The sequence below is a fragment of the Cottoperca gobio genome, chromosome 18 (assembly GCF_900634415.1).
Source record: "Cottoperca gobio chromosome 18, fCotGob3.1, whole genome shotgun sequence".
NCBI lineage: Eukaryota > Metazoa > Chordata > Actinopteri > Perciformes > Bovichtidae > Cottoperca > Cottoperca gobio.
In genome coordinates, this window is record NC_041372.1 from 2,520,868 (window position 1) to 2,538,646 (window position 17,779).

Genomic DNA, 17,779 nt, shown 5'->3' on the forward strand with positions numbered 1-17,779 from the left:
AACCTCGTTGTGACCACAAGACTTCACAGGTGCTGATTTGATCATCTTTGTTCCTGTCTACATGCTGCTGTAGTTTTATATTGAACATATACACACAAGTGTTATCAACATGTGATCTGACATTATGGTTTTATGGTAATATTTCCCTTTCATGTAAATTGTTCTTGGCTTCAAACTGTGAAGAGCTATTAGCAGGACAGCATCATGGAGTCGTGTGTTCCTGTGGGAGTTTTTACCTTCACACGGCTACATCACAGTTGGAGAAGATGAGAAGCAGGTATACTTACAGGAGGTCCTGAAAGAGAAAGGAAAGAAATACGATAAGAAATCAGCCATCAAACATTCTCAGACCATCAAGGTGCCACTAAATCAGACATTTCATAAATATGCATCTCTTACATGATGCGTTCTTGGCTATGCAGAAGACAAGACATTGTACCTGTATTTCCACCTATGCATGAAACTATTTTCCATGCAGTTTGTCCACCAGGTCTGGTGATCACATCCTACATTTGTAAGTTTCTCTAATTTCACTACAAGGGGCTGCGCGCTCGTAAAAAAATCCTCCTTCATTTTTGTGGGGTGACACTCGTCTTTCCCCCAATTACTGCTGCTGAAAGGACCGTGTGCCAACGCACTTCAGGGATCTGCAAATCATTTAAAGTCTTTAGGTTCTTATTAAAAAAGGCGCCCAGCTGCTTTAACCCTGAAGAAAAGGGATTCTTTTTTCTTTACAAGTCCTATGTCCTTGAACTGTTCTTCTTCATGACCAGGAAAGAGTGCAAATCATTCCAGCAGCTGGAGCATTTAAGGAGCCGTGCGTTTGAGGCTCGCTGGGCTGCACTTCTGCAGCGTTGTTTTATGGATCGTTCAGTAACAGTAGACCACTTAGTTTTTAATAAACCTGCTTCACTTTTAAAATGTCCCACTGTGTCGAATGGCTCGGTACAAAGTCTTCAACTAGCAATTACGGAAAATCAAAGAAATTATGTGATAAAAAATGTGCAATTTGCTGCAAAGCACATAATAGCGACGTTGAAATGTATATATTCTTACATTTTATGACCTTAGTTAGACCAAAAACATTTTATGAGGAAATATAATCCATGTAAAATTAAAAAGTGTTAAATAATCCAGCAGTTCTGTCCTCATGCTGGCTTTTATTCATTTCCTGCACAGTTTGCTCACCACTCACTCGATAATTTTAAGGTCACTGGACAGGCGCTGTATTGGTAATGTGTCTGCTCACACAACGGTGAACGTTGTTATTATTGTTATTAAGCTCTGAGATGAATAAAAGGTTGGAGAAAAGCTGTAATAGACTTTAAAAGTGACTTTTTGAAGAAGAGTCAGACATTTGTTGCAAAGAAAGAGCTGCTTCACTTCACATTTGACACTAACGCACCTCTGTAGGGTTAAGTTAAGCATCAAGTCCTCCTTTAGTGACGGAAGGTTCATCATCAGCTGATTATTCCAGAAGGAAAATATGGGAGGAAACTTCAGACTCGTTCCAGTGTTGACCACCAGAACAGTTTCAGAGCGTTTCTTTCACTGCTACCAAAACGTTTCATCCTAAACTGCCGATCCACACTTTCCCTTTCCATATGTTAGCGGTAAACAAGCGAGATGCTAATGAAGTATCCCATTTATTTTGAATACATAGGTAAATATCTTTTTCCTATTTGTTCTCTGCGTCAGTCTGGGCACAAGCTTCCCTTCGCCTTTGTAGATGAGTAAACTGCAAAACACCTCACCATGAATCTGTGGGAAACTTACTGCGGCTTACTTACTTTTGGTTAAAGCGAATCATGAATTAAATATGCTTCCCTTCAACATCCACCAGTGTTGAGAACTTAAAAGAGGAAATTGGATTTGCAGAAGGCTTACAGTGCAGAAAGAGGAACTGCGCTGCCCGTCAGTCGTATAAATAATATCTCCTAAATATCTTTTTCGTTTTTTCTCCTGTGGAACGGGAACACAGAGTTTGACACTGGGCTGCTTCAATGCTGCATGGTGCAAGATATGTCTAACTGAACTATAATTGGAGGCTAATATGAAGAATCCCTTTTAGAGCATTTAAACTTAAACAGCGTTGCTTTTGTAAAGACATTTACATGCCATGAATGTTTTTACAGAAGCTGCACATAACCATGAACATGCAGGTACAAAGCTGCTTCCCTGACGTTAATAAAACAGCGTCTCTGGCAGGTGAGGCATTCAGGGATCACTTCAGCCTTGTTGAGCTGTAATTTGAGTCATTATCTAGAAGGGTCAGACCTGTCATCTAAATTGTTCCCCATTGTCTTCCCTGAGCCCGCCGTGCCTCTGCAGTACACATGAGTGGGTTGTGATTGCTTGCTTGTTTCCAATAGATTTGTCAAGAGGAAGCCGTTCACATTCTCCACATTTGCTCTGGCTGACCAGAGAGGGAGAAAAAACTGTTTGCACAATGGTGCCATTTGAAGTATGCTGGCACGGTGGATGTTTATTGGAAAGTTTCGCACTGTATAAACAAAGGCTGGCGGTATTTCAGATATGTAGCCGACCAGATCATTGAAATGTTGTCTGTCATTTCATTTCTCTTTTTTGTCATCTTCCTTGGCTTTCAAATCACACACTGGATTATTTTAGTATTATTTAAATCAGAACAAAGGAAACAATGATCCACGTCATATTTTCTGAATACAGGCTGTGTGTGTTTCTGCATGGATTGAGTGTTTTGATACGTTCACAGTATTTATAGAGCACCTAGACCTGCTTTATAAAAAATAAAAAAAGTAAATCACATTTTTTACAGTAGGAGACCTTTAAAAAGGAGCGTCGGAGGTAAAACCAGCAGTTTCTTTTCTCCCCTCACAAACAGTGTTTGTCTCATGCTGTGAAAGCAAACCGCTCACTTATTACTCTCCCTCACTTATAATTACTTTGCCTCTCATTTCTTTTTACAAGGGCAAAGCGTTGCTGCACTGTCAACGCTGCCACACTCCAGAGCCCATTATCACTTCCACTATCAGGTGAAGTGCGGACGCAGCTCCTCGACGAGTACATGTTCTCGCTGTGAATTCAATTTGTTGCGACGCGTGTGTGGGAGTGTCGCTGCACAACATGTCCTTCTCCTGGAGACTCGAGGCCTCGGCAGCGCCAAGTTTGTCGAGTCAGTTCAGGAGAGCGAGTGCGAGTGAGGGAGGAAGGATCTGAGATCCTGAACGCATTACGACAATTTGTTGCTGAAGTCAAACAACCGTCATCACATTACATGAAGCTGACGCTTTTGTCCAAAGTGCAAACTATCATGAGGATACAACTCCGAACTGCAAGAATCTTGCAGGTACATCAGCTTCAAATAAACCAACCAATGCATACAGAAATAAAAAAATTTATTGGCCAAGCTGCAGCTGCCGGAACGTGTGAAGACTTCCTGCTGACCTGATATCAAAGGGGAGCTTGTTCCGCCATTTTGGATGCAGGATAGCCGGTGGGTTTTATTTGAGGGGGATCTGGGTCACTTCATACATGCTGAACTTCACTACATGTCTGGGATCATCTTGGGAGCGCTAGAGTGTCTCAGAACTTAGACACGGACGGATCACTTTCCCTTTCTCACTGCAAGTCTCACAGTTTTTTTCAAATGGAGAGTTTCTATGAAACAATCCGAGCGAACACTGAAACCACACGGCCACAAATTACACATCTATAACCTATTTTGGCCTCCAAAGATATACAGTGGACTTTTACATGATTGTAACTGCAGTATGATTTGTCCTCCTGAATTATTCCTTGGATGTTTCTGGATTGAGACTGGATCTTTGGACACACACACACACACACACACACACACACACACACACACACACACACACACAGAGAGACACACACACACACAAATGTGCATACCAGTTTCTCCATTGCGGCCTCTTCTTCCTCGCTTCCCCGGAGGTCCTAGAAAAAAGAAGAATATAATACATTTGTCAGTAATTTAATTGTCTTGCTGTTTGTATAAGTTTCATGTTTCAAGTATTCTCTCACACCCTGCAGCAGGATGAGGAGAAGCCACTGGAAGATGTTGCCTGTGTTTGGACTACAAACACCTAAAAGTCTCAAGGTTCATTAAATATTTAGACTCTACATAAGCTGAGGTGGAAAAGTGAAGCACACACTGTGTTGTCACAAATGTTTCATGCCGTTCCTTTCAGTTTTCCCTTTCAGCACGGATGCCCTTGCTTTTTTATTTGTTTATCTAGACACTGTTTTCCTGTCAACACTATCAATGTGCTAAAGCTCAGCTGGATGAGTAAAACAATTACACGCCGCGTCAGGTTTCACATGTTGACGACTTGACTGGGACATATTGTGAGCAGGTAGTTATCAGTTTTGAAAGTGGGAGCATCTCTGCCAAAAAGACTTTCTCTCAGCGACGCCTGCAGTCTTTCCTCCAGGTTGGCAGCTGGAAACTATTTTTCCAGGCAGAGCCATTTTGTTTGCTCTCTGCCCAAAAGTGTGTCTATTCACAATTTAGTCAAAAGGGTAAAGCTATGACATTTAGACGAGGTGGAAATTAAAAGCTGAGCTCGTATGATCACACAGAAGTACATTTGACTTGCAATGGAAGAGACAACATCTAAGAATCCACATGAAAGGAGCCGTCAGGATCCAAACGACTGGAAGTTAAGGCGAGAGGAACAAACGTCCCTGTGTGGTTCTGCATCCCAATGTGAGGCAGCAACAATACTGTGAAGAGTCATTATGCAAATGTTTGAAGACTCTTTTGACCTCCGTACCGCTAAAGAATAGCATATTGTCGTCATGGTCGAGGTTCAAGATAATTACAATAAAAACTTTTTGAACAAAGCTCACCAGTAATTGCCTCGGCGTCAAAAGTTGCTCAAAGAGACGACTTTGTGACACCGGGCTTTTATTAGCAGCTAAAAACACGAACAAAAGTACAACACTAGCTAGACATCCCTCTATACCCTCTGTAGGGAAGTGGAATAAAAGTAACAAAGAGGAACGAATCACAAAGTGTCGGGCTGATTTGGTCCACTCCAGATGCGTTACTGGGGTGCAAAATGCAGGATTATGTTGCACAACTCCTGATGCTTAGTCCTCAATGTGATCCCACTGTTTTGGCTCCACTTCAACCTCCAGCTCTGCTCTTATTGGACAGTTTCCAGGATCACATCAGGCTCTGCCAGCGAAGGGTCCAGGCGCAGTTTAAAGTATGTAACCACAGGTGGAGCTCGACTCTTTACTAGGGTTCACATCATGCCTGGTTTGTTTTTTAAGGTATTAAAAGAAACAGAAGAGGTTTACTGCACTTGGCAGACACTTTATTATCGGAGAGGAATATTCTGTGTGACATTACGACATCTTCCTGATTCTGATGGCATATTTCTGACATCTGCTGAGGAGACATTACACACACGGGAGCTGGTGGTCCAGACAAAAATACCAAACGTTAATTTAAGATTCTCAATTTTTATCACACTATTTTACATTTTAGACGTTGTAGAAAGTGGCAACAAAACAGTTCAGTTGATTAACACAAGTGAAAGAGGAACTTAAAGTCCATCAGGTTCAGTCAAAAGGCGTTTTGGGGTGTTTTTTAACAAGACAAAAACAAAAGTATTGTATTGTGAGGTCTCTCCTCTTACATGAAATGAAACTCAAACTGGATCTTGAAGTGCTGAGAGATCTTAAACTGCCCGTCAAGGCAAAACATCACTCTTGCTCAAAACATTGCATTTGGCCCAATATTCTCTTACAGCATCCCAAACTCCCGTCATGGAACAGCGGCTTCAGAAAAAAAAACGTGGCAGCGAATTTGATGATGAGGGTCAACAACTGTGAACAATCCTTGTCAACAGCTTTTGAGTTTGCAAGTGAAATAAATCAAAGTGAACTTGATGTTCATTCAAATGTTTGGAAGACAACTCAAAATGTGGAGTTGTGTGTTGTGTTGTTGGCTGGATTTTGTATTTGGCTTCGTAACGCTGGTGGAGGATCAACATCGTGATGTCCAGCGGTCCACCTCTTTGGTGCAGACTATGGGATGGATTGTCATGAAATGTTGCAGAGACATTCACGGTCCCCAGAGGACGAGTCCAACAGACTTTACTTACCGCCACCACAATCACCATCACCAGTCGAGGTCATTCATATGAGATCATGTTTATAAAATATGACTCACTGCTCTAATACAATGAACCAGAACTTCTCAAGTGTGGTCAAGCTGTGAGAGCATCAAGGAACCATCAGACAATGCTTTCAATCTCAAAATGTATTCTTATTCTGCTTTACAGAAACACAACACGAGTTTCTAACATTCCACAGAATGTGTTATTGGCCGTGTCTGTGTTGAGTTTTGTTCACATTGTTCATTACAACATTATTTCAAAGTTACGCATTGCTTGACACAATAAACCTTTTGTTTATACTTCATGCACTTGAGATACAATTGCATTTTTCACCACAATCCATCACCCATAAAGTATTGATTGACCCTGAGCAGCTCACAGAACTGCACATCTGCTCTATTTCTCTTTTTCCTCCTAATCAATCAATTTCAAGAGAAGCAGCCTCACACAGACTCATTACAATACCAGCATTGTTTCAGGGCTTGATATACATAATCAGACCTCTCGCACAGTAACGCAGATATTCCTCAGAATCAAGGTTACGCCAAAAACAACAAACTGGGTACCGGCTCAAACCTCCAAAATAAATCAGGTTTGAAGAGAATTGGCTTTAGACTTCGTAGCAAATCCCAATGCCACTTTTAGGTAAAGTGAATAAATTCAGATGTTTTCTGCAAGTGAAATATAGTTTGCATTGTCCCAAGTTAAAATGCCATCAGCTGAGAATCAGAACAATGTGTCCGTGTTCGCTTTGTGCAAATGAAATCAACCAATCAGAACAGGTATAAGCTATATTTATTAAGACGTGCACTTTCTGCAGAACATGCAACAAAAAACACCTGCTTATTAATCAACTTAGTGCCAAATATAAAAGGATTTCATGTCTGATTAATGTTAAAACCATTTCCCCTTGCCGTCATGCTAAATTGCAAACAACCAGCCTAGTTCATGAATACTAAAAGCACCACATGCTGAGTCATAAAAATACAACGCTCAGCATGAATGTGTGGGAGAAATGTCACGGCGGCACATACTCCCCATTCCAATGTTTTTTTTAGAAATTGTTTTTCGTGCGTAACTTCACCACCCGATGACTTTGAATGATCCGCTTCTTAAAAAGTCTAACTGAGCAATTTTCTTTTCTATGCTGTTCTATGAACGTGCTTTGAATCCCGACACATCAGAACGGTTCGGTCGTCAGGTTCCATCAGGGTGTAAAAGTAATGTCTGCTTCACTATTGTGTTGGCAAACAGTTCAATATCTTTGAAAATCATCTCAAAACATCTTAAAATGTCTCATTTGAATTCCATCGCTGTCCGTCTGCAGAACGTCAGCATGAGAGTAGAAGTGCATCGAGCTCACGGTGGCTCCCGACTCACTTGGAGCTTCAGTTGAAATATCTCTTTTAGATTCTGATCATCAACGTCTTTACAAGCATCCCAAGGATTTAGGAAGATTTAGTCGAAACTGACTTTAATACAGTCCATTTAATTCCACAACATGGATGGATGAGTTTATTAAACCTGGCAACACTTGAATATCCAGGTCAACGGAACTAAAGCTGCACAAAAGCTGGCGTTCGACTGTACAATCATTTGTTACTTTACAACTACATTCTTGTGGAAACGTCTGGCAAAGACGACAACACATTCGATCCAAGATCCTTATTACTCTGCATGACAATGAATAAATCAATACATGAAATGCTAATTCATGGAACAGTGGGTCCAGTGTCTAAGGGGGAAGAAAATGGAAATTGGACCACAGTTTTACAATCGGCCTCATCCGTAAATGTCACCGCTCCCGTCATCTTTGAGGGGATTTGTATTGTTGTCAAAATATGAATTGCAAACTCCAACAGCTAACACGGAAAGCCTCTCCAGCACAGTGACTTTGGAGTATGTGTATTTTTTCAACAGGATTATAGAGAGAAAATATCCTCATCGTAAAAGTCTGCTATTTTACTCCCGTCAAGACCTCAAGAAGTCAGGGTGGTGAGGTAGTGAACCACTGAGCGTCTGCACGGTATTTAGAAGTACTCAAGACAACGACCTTCATGTATTACTTATACATATATCTTAACAGTATACCGTGACTTTAAGCTATTTCATCCATTTATTAACTTCTCTGCTTTCTTGCTAACTAGCTTCCATGCCTGCTCAGCACGTGAGGTTCAGGTGTTACAGCTGACTCCAATCAAACATTTTTATCTGTTCAAACAAGTAACGCTACGCCGCAACTTTCCACATACTCCAGAGCAACTGCAGACGTACCCCCTGGGGTACGAGTGGGTTTGAAATCACTACAGTAGTTTATTATTAGTCGTGTGCTCCTGATTTAGCTCATTAAGTTTGTGTATACTTTATGGATCTGCTCTACTGACCTCTGAGGTCTCGGAGGTTACAGAAACTGCTCCTGTGTTAGGAACACAGTGATAACGAGATGAAGGTCTGGACTGCGTCTGATTTAAACTCCTCTTCAGGTCATCAGTCATTGGTATCGTTGAGAGAAATAGGAAAGTCCCTTTGAACTTGTGACCCACCAAACTGGAAGCCCTCGTTGTCCTCCGACTGACCTCCTTCACTACTTTTACTAATCCCTTAACTTCCTCAAACGCTTTCAATTTCAGAGCGATGAAGAGACAGAAAGCAGAACAAAGAGCTTCTTCTCAAATCACAAGTGTTCAGTCCTGTGCTGGCACTTGCAATTACCATATCGCTGTCTAAATGTTGGGAGCGTGACCGCTGGTCTACATTCACTCAACCCTGTTTATCTGCATGTTTGTATTTATCATAAGGAAAGCGCACAATCTCTTTAATGGCCGTCAACACCTTGAAAGGGATCAAAGAAAGGTTTAATTCTGATCAACACAAACTGCTCGTCTGGTAGGATTTATCATTTAAACATGATATATATGAATGTTTGAGTTTCTCTTCACATTGTGTCAATGGAAGTTCAGCCTCCTGGAAATTAGAGGTAACTTTCCACATTCCAGGAATCTGATACAAGGAGCAGACGACATGGTTAGCATGTAATGTCAAGCAATTTCAAAGAGCAACCCTATCATCAACCTTGCCAGTGGTTCTTAAAGTGCTTTTAAATAGCAGCCATGCCGTTTGGATCACTTTTCTCGCAAGCAAAAAGTAAATAGTGGATTATAATACAGAATATATTGTGAACCTGGGCTAAACTAAACTACGAGTGTTGAACTTCTGTATAAACTCGCAGAGGTCTCATTTTCCCAAGACACACATTTCACCCAGAACAACAATGTTTTTAAGGATATTTCACATAATTTTCACTGGTTCTGTGGCCTATATCTTCATTATCCACATTTCCAACTGCACTTAACCCAATGCAACCATTTCCTGAATAAATATGATGATTATAGCCATTTCCTAAATAATTCTTCCCAATTATATTTAATCTGCTGCCCAGTAAAGAGCCCATTGTGTCTTTAGTCATTGTACTTGTTCAGTGCGCACACACACACACACACACACACACACACACACACACACACTTCAAATGCAGACTTTCCATTTTGTGAATAAAATGTAACAGAACTTTCCTAAAAAACATCTTCATACTTACCTGTAATAAATGCATTGTTGTATGTAGATTGACACGTGTTTACATTGCTACTCCAGAGTATGATTAGTTAGCTGACAATTTACAGTTTGATTTATACAACAGCCGTAAAGCAAGACATCTCACTGATTAGGGGCTGAATTAAATCTAACGAACAGTCATGAGGGGTAATGAACAGTGACGCCAGCTCCACAAACTCTAATGAAACTCAGTTCTGCAGTTTTCAATTACAAGACATGATGAGAACACAGAGTTATGATATAATGATAAAGAGTCTGTGCCGGTGTTGTTATCGTTATGTTAAAGATGAAACTAACTCACAGTACCAACAGGACACTTGTTAATGTCAGATAGTCCCGAGACATCACCCAACAGGAATCTGAATCTAATTACATGAAGCAGCATTCATTACGACGCAGAGAGCAGCAACTGATTTAAAAAAAGAAGTTAATGAAGCATACTTTGTGCGAGCGTCTCTATGCGAGTACACTCTGCAGCGGTCAGAGGTTGTTATCAACTTGAAATTAATTCATTCCTCCACCCATCCCTGATGAATATGTGAGTGTGTGTGTTGTTGTTCGGGTCCTGCAATGTGTTTGTCCAGATGCCAGTTATCAGTTCATTAAACAGCCAGTCAATCCATTACGATGCAAGGAGTGTGTGTCGCTGCAGGCTCCATTAACACTGTATTAAAAAAGCATCTCGCTCCCTGCAGCCCCACAGTACAATAGACTTTCCTTGTGTTGCACTAATTGCAGAAAATGCAACCGTTTGTGCATTTGAGAGTCTCTGCATTGATTAAGCTACAGTCCTGCAGTGGTCTTTTACACCTAAACTAAGACACACTCTCTCTTAACACACAGTTTCAGGGACTGAAAATCATTACAGAACAAGCAGCTCTTCTCTAGCTCTTTGTTAAAACCACACACACACACACACACACACACACACACACACACACACACACACACACACACACACAATGACATGAATACGACTGTGGCTGGCAGGCACGCATGGATCATCTACACTTTTGCTCCGGTTCAGTGTCGAGGCTGGAACGCTCCTGAGGAGGAAGCTGGGCCTTTGAGAGGGTCTTTTCATCACCTTCAGAGATCAATGTGTTTTCCTCTGGCAACAGGCTGAGTGCTGGGATACTTGAGACCAACCCCGTGAGCTACACACTGCAATTATCCTCCCGCAGTACTGACTGCGGTCGTGATGGAGGCAGAACACACTCCCTGATGAGGGGAGGTCAGTAATAAGCCAATCGATCGGCCAAGTCCCATCACTTTATGCTGCGAGTGAAATTGACACAGGCGGCCATCCTGACGGCTCTATCAGGAAGCTTCTCTGCAGACTAAGGACATAACCTACGCTTGCATGCGAGCGAGTGTTACTTTTGGGTAACTTTCTAATCATAACTGAAAATTTGAGAAAAATCCAACAATATCGTGTCTTGAAAATGAGAAAGGGGGAAACCGGAAGATGAGCATGAAGTGTAATCCACAGTGAACATTAATGGTTTCTTTTGAGTGATAGCCAAGTGATATATTGGCATATACTGGTGCATGCACCGCAGCTGAGGAATCCAATAGATAAATAAAACAAACTGTCTGGTCACCTTGCACTGAACTCTCCACCAGCGTTCCTGGGAACCGCTCTGTGTTGAAAGAATGTCAGCATCTGGAAGAGAAACATCAGCCTCTGATCGCTAAAGGTCTCGATACAGGTGTGATTTGTGGAAGAGGAAGAGGAAGAGGATGGGCCAAGACCAAGAGGTAATTAATCCACTCAGCATATGCACACAGAGGGAAAAGCACACATTGACTATCTGCAGCCAGTGATTTAAGCTTCTGAGCAGAGTACTGGTAGTCAATCAATATCCCTAATCAGACCTTGAAATACTGAGATGCAGATGCCAGCAAATAAACCCAGTGTTCTAAATGTTGTACTTTATTTAATACAAGATAAATTACTGCAATCTGATCATTCAGGCTGATGGAATCCTTTTGGAAAGGGACTCGACTTCATCCTGGGGATCAACCAGCTGATGCTTTTGACGCTGACCAAGTGTTTGGTGAATACTGTACTAAGCATACTGATGGCGACACGCCTGGTATCACATAGACCCGTGTGCGTGACTTCTTCTGCGTACGTGCACTCCAGTGACGGCCGGCTGAAATAGTTACAGGAGAATTTCTAGTCACTCGAAGACATTGTCGACCGAGGTGCCAAAACGTCAAATGGGGCGTACATGGTTAGCATCAAACGATCCCTCTCTTGTTCAAGTTCAAGTGAAATACTTTATCTGTGTTTAAGACTTCTGGGGATATTGGATGTCACATTGAAATCATATGTAACCCAATACCTGCTGCTCACCAATGACTTGACTGCTGGCTGACCTCGTCACCAGCGGGGATGTGTGAGCCACATGCGTAGTGTGCGTACGTGTCTGCGGTGCGCGTGCGGATGGATTTAGACACGCAGAGCAATATAACATGGACCACAGGGCCCCAAACTGCTCAATGATAGTCACTGCAGTTCCTCCACCAAGCTCAAGTCACTGGAGGAACGCCAACAGCTCAAGTCGAAAATGTTATTACACTCCCCAACTATTTTAATAGACTGGCACACGGTTCTCTCGGCCTATCCACTGACACTGTGCACCTAAAGGAACACAATCTTTAAACATGTGCCTTGTATCTGGTACTTCTGTGAGATTACGCAGAACAAATATCCTGTATTTTCATAGAGTATTATATATACTTTCTTCATGCATTTCCTTATCATTCCTCATTGTAATCCCTGGTGTTTCATTTATTTACAAAACAATGTATTCAAATTGTAAGTAGTTAATGTGTCAGTTCTCCTAAATTACAGAAAGATGAACATGTTTTCTCATGTAACTTGAGTGATGTTTCGGCTTTATTTTGAGAAGTGAATGAGTGAGGAAGTGTTGGATCAAACCACAATGTCCAAATGAGCGACCTGAAAAATGACATTTGTAAAATTAGTCCCTCATTTACTTCAATTCACCAAGGATTAACTCCGCTTTCAGAGTCTCCCTTCATCATGGAGGCACGCAATTGATAAACATAAAGGATCATTTTAAGCGTGAAGTATTCCTCAGTGTTAAACTCTCAATACATAATACATAAGGATGTTTCTCACTGAGCTTTAGGTTAAATGTTTGCCAACACTCGTAAATACTTCATGTCATTTTTAATGCACAAACAAACTTCCATTCACTTCCAGCATATCAGGGTGGAGGCAGAAATCCCAAAGACGGAGATCTCAAAACCTAGATAAATAAGACTAAAAACCTGTGTGCATGGTGAGACGCCACTGAAGCCTTTAGAGGAACGTTTTGTTCTAAACTCGAGCTGTACACGGACTTTGTTTTGAATTGGCTAAACTGCAATTTCACAGGGTTTCCATCCACTTTGATCTGCCCTCTCTGCATGTGTTTTCTCTACACTTCACTATATTTGATCCCCACAGCTCTAAAGGGCTTCACTTTCACTATCTTCCAACTTATCGGCCAGCCCTGGTGGTCTGAGGCGGGTGTTTACTTGAGCACTGCGTGACCTGTGCTGGATTATTCCTGCAACAGTTTGAGCATGCAAGCGTGACGGGTACAGGCTCTTGTGTCATAGATACCCTATCTTGTCAACAGCAAAGGAAAATGTATGATAGAGAGGCTGCGATGAGGAGGGGGGGGGGTGGAGACGAAGCTGGGAAGGAGATCTCTTAGTAGAATAGAGGGATGAAAGATTTAAGAGCAAAATGGAAAGCAGAGAGTCTGGAGCGGAGTGTTTCGAGTCTGTTGCGTGAAGTTGTTGAATTCACTGTTCATATAAAACTCCTCAGTCAGGGCACATGTTACGGTTGTTACACTCCAGCAATTGATATGAAATGACAGCAAGAGGAACGTTTTATCATTTCAGATGAAAGAACGAGTACGACTGATGTAATTTAAATCTAAAAGTAGAATTTCATCAAAATGAAAATGCTCCACTGAACTCTCAAAACTGCCCGCACGAAAGACGAGTGCCAATTTAGCCCTCTACTGGGCACAGGCTGCAAAAAATACAATCCAATTGTTCCATTCAGCTCTGCAGCGAACCACAGAATAATGGTGGAGCATGTCACCTGAGCTGTGGTATTATCTGTAAGTATAAAGTCCAGCCTAAGAATGTAGCGAGGCTTCATCTCTCCAGCTGGTGCCGACACACTGAGATGCGAGGTTGATGCTCCAGTAGGACAGGTAGGTGTACAGTTACCACACACAGCATCTGGATATCAGAACAACCTATATAACATGCACAGTGTGTAAAAGGGCTGGCAAGATAAAGGGGATAACGCCTATACATCTGCACGCATGCACATGTCTAAAACACATCAGACATTATGTTCTTCATAATATCACGAATACCTGATGACGACGACCCGACTACAGTACGTCATGGCTTCCCTGAATGCACTGAATAAACTACAAACAGCAGATGAGAGAATGCTGAATGCTGTAAGTGTCTACCAGCCCTTCACGTGTCCAGAGTGGAAACGAAAATAAAGTGTCATTATCGGGCTGTCGACAGTCTGCCAGCTCGGAATTTATTTTCCCAACCCAGGAAATGTTCGAGGCTCTCAGGGATGTGCATCTGTCCTCCACTTTCCAAAAGACATCCCCAAAACAACTCAATCAAAATGAAACACTGTTATTAGAAATTATTGCAGACCACAAAGTATGGTAATCTTGCCACTATGGACTTGCAATGATGGCTTGTAAGAAAAGATGGATACATGAACACAAAACATGCAGCTGCAGCGCAATTCTGAGTGGAAATGAATCACAAGGGAAGCCAAAACCCCCGTTTTTCTAACCTCTGTCAATGTTTCCTTTTAAGAAACACACAAACACTGCACCTTTCCTTGCTTTTGTGAGCCATTAATTCCCCTTAATGAGGGCAATCTTTTCACAAAGCAATCACAGTTCCAAGCAGGACCTTCATCCGGAGCTGAGTCATAGCCGACAACAACAGGCTTTATGCACACCTTGTTCATTTTTACTGCCGTACAAGCAATTCTGCTGCATTCAGTCAGGGGACCCTTATAAACAGGTATAAAAGTTAATTCTTTCCTCTTACCTTGTTGAAAAAAACATTTAAATGCAGTAAATTGTTCCACGTAAGTCGTACAATCCGACACACATTACTGCTCGGGTGAAGGACTTTCCCTGTTTTCCAGCTGCAGCCGGTTAGCTTAGCTTAGTTTAGCTTAGCATAAAGACAGCTAGCACGGACGTCCACTGCTGTCACGCTCTCAGAAACATCAAAAACACCAAATGTAACCAAAACATTTATGAAGCCTAACGTAATATGAAGAAAAGCATTAGTGTAATTCTATCAAGCAAAATGTTCGGGACTAAATAAGATTGTTAGATAAAAAAATAAATAAAACAACATGATGGAATCAAGCTTGTGTTAAAAAACTGCAAATCAAATCATAAAATCATACACTCGAGGACTTCTTCTGTGATTGACAGAGAAATGCCAGACATGGTAACACAATGCCACATGAGAACTAGCTCCAGGAGATTTTATTCAATCCCTTGAAGTTCCAGAGAAAAGACAACAAAGAGTGTTTTGAAAGCGTTCAGGCAAAGTGCCTCTGCATCATGTTTCCTCCGTTTGTCAGTCAAACTGACCAAGTCAAAAGGTTAAAGGGGGGAGGGCTCATCCTCCTGGGACGATTTGTAATCCTGACCTGTAGTTTCAGGTGGTCGGAGGGCCACAGTAAAGCTGGAGGTGGGGCCCGGCTCTTCATCGGGACACATTGTTCTTATTATGGGTCTGATCCTGAAGGGTTTCAGCAAAGAAGCCACAAATACCATGGCCTTGGAATAAACATTCTCCCCTTTTTATACATATATATATATATATATATATATATATATATATATATATATATATATATATATATATATATATATATATATATATATATATATATATATATATATATATATATATATATATATATATATATATATATATATATATATATATATATATATATATATATATATATATATATATATATATATATATATATATATATATATATATATTTAAAAAAATGAAAAAGAGTAGAAAACAGGAGGCGGGCCTGGTTCTGTCTGTGCTGTGGGGCTGTCAGGTAACAAGAGCTGATTTATGGAAGTTAGAAAAAGAAATACTTCAGTATATAATCCCCATTAGAACTGTAAAGCCTCGCTAGCTGCACCTTGTTTTTGCGTTTTGGTTTGTGTTTAAATGACTTGTGTGTGGATTTGACTCTGAATGGACGGAGCAAGACTCGCTGTTTCCTCCCGTTTCCAATAGTTATGCTAAGCTAACCAGCTGCTGGCTGTAGCCTTTATGTTACATGATACATTTGGTAGCAGTATTTGCCAAGTTGTAGAACTATTTCTTTAAGAAAATAAGGAACATAGTACAAACTGCAGAAGTAACACTGCTTAATAGATAAATAGTTAAAGGTGACATTTCCAAACGTTGAACTCCTATACTAACACATTTCCAGTAAAGCAGGATGTTTGACAGGACATAACATAACATGAGCAGGGAGGGCAAGGTGAACCATGGTAAACATGGAAAGTGACTCAGAAGTCCTGGAAACGGGCCTGCGTGGTAATTCAGAAGACTACTTGTATCCTCATGAAGTGGACAAAGAGTGCAGGATGTAGCAGGATGAGGGAGGAGTCACTTTGTATTATGAGCTAGGTGCACATCAAGAGACGGAAAATCAGCCAACATAAGAAAAATACATTTCCCATCATTTGATCTTCACTCCTGCGGTCGTCCCTTATGGTTGCGTTTCACCCTAAAACAACGACAGCCTCTCTGGTAAACTGCAGCATTTTAATGAGCTTGTGAATTGAAGAGATTTAAAGTTTGTACGGATCACCTTATTTGGCAGAGAGTCCAGTTGGCAGCCATACAGAACAATCGACCATGCGCAAATGAGAGCAGAATCAAAAGAGGTTATGAGAAATGTGCAGACGTTTTAAATCAAGCTGGACAATCGTCTCCTCTTACATCTCCCGTAATGAGAGAGATTATAGCAGATCAAGCCTCTGAATCTATTCTGTTCCACCATAAATCATAAGAAGACATGCAAGATTCAATTAGCTCGCTTAACCTTGGCAGCACGGAAATTGCACCAAACCAAATACCCAGAGCTCAGTACGAGGAGGTATTTACAAAAGAGGTTTGAGAAGGACCGTAGCAGTGAATGGTACAAACTAATAACCATGGCCGAAATGAAAGGAGTCAAGATTGTTATTTAGATAAACAGTGAACAAAACCAGCAGCGCAGCAGAAGATCGTATGAGCAGAACCTGGATGCTATTTTTTAAGGCCACCCATTTGTTCCAGTCCAAGCCAAAAGGAGAAATCCTTCAGCGTACAATGTGGCTATTGAGTTCCTGGTGATAAAATCTATTATTGTGTGTGTTCACAAGGATCCAAGAAGGCATTCTGTTATGGATTACCTTCATCACGGCGTAACGAGCCGCTGCACAAACAGAACATGAAGAAACACAAGAGCGGGTTGTTTTTCTACTCGAGTGGCTCATACGCTGCATTTCTAATGCTCTGGATCATTATAAGTCTTTCATGTCTGCAGAGCAATGAACATGCATGTTGCTGTCACCTTTCACAAAGACTCTGTTTAATCAAACTACAAAGCCTCTGCTTCATTAAAAGACAGAACTGGGCCAGAGATGATGACATTGAGGAAAAAGTTTGGAGCTTGAAAAGAAACTTTTTGGGTGGAGATCAGATTTGGTTTTCTGACTAAAATAAGTGACAAGTACCGTAACTGGCATCTCTTTTGAGTCTCCTGCAGCTCCAATTTCCAAACGCTAATGAAAATGGGATTAGACAGTAGCATAGGCATGTTTCTTTATTTACAGTCGGGGACCACTGGAACATCAACTGGACCACACACGCGACGTGCACGCACTTTCCACTCACAAAAAGTAAAAGGC

The 17,779-nt window shown here is 41.3% G+C and overlaps 1 protein-coding gene across 6 annotated transcripts in view; it reads right to left on the reverse strand.

Annotated features, from left to right (window-relative positions):
• Window positions 1-17,779, reverse strand: part of col25a1 (collagen type XXV alpha 1 chain) — a 126,996-nt gene that overhangs the window by 54,672 nt on the left and 54,545 nt on the right. For all 6 annotated transcript variants that reach the window (XM_029455084.1, XM_029455085.1, XM_029455082.1 and 3 more), the window contains exons 3-4: window positions 3,895-3,939; window positions 288-295 (exon numbers count right to left, since the gene is read on the reverse strand). In XM_029455084.1, coding sequence (XP_029310944.1) covers window positions 288-295; window positions 3,895-3,939 — 53 coding nt within the window. The remainder of the gene's footprint in view (window positions 1-287; window positions 296-3,894; window positions 3,940-17,779) is intronic.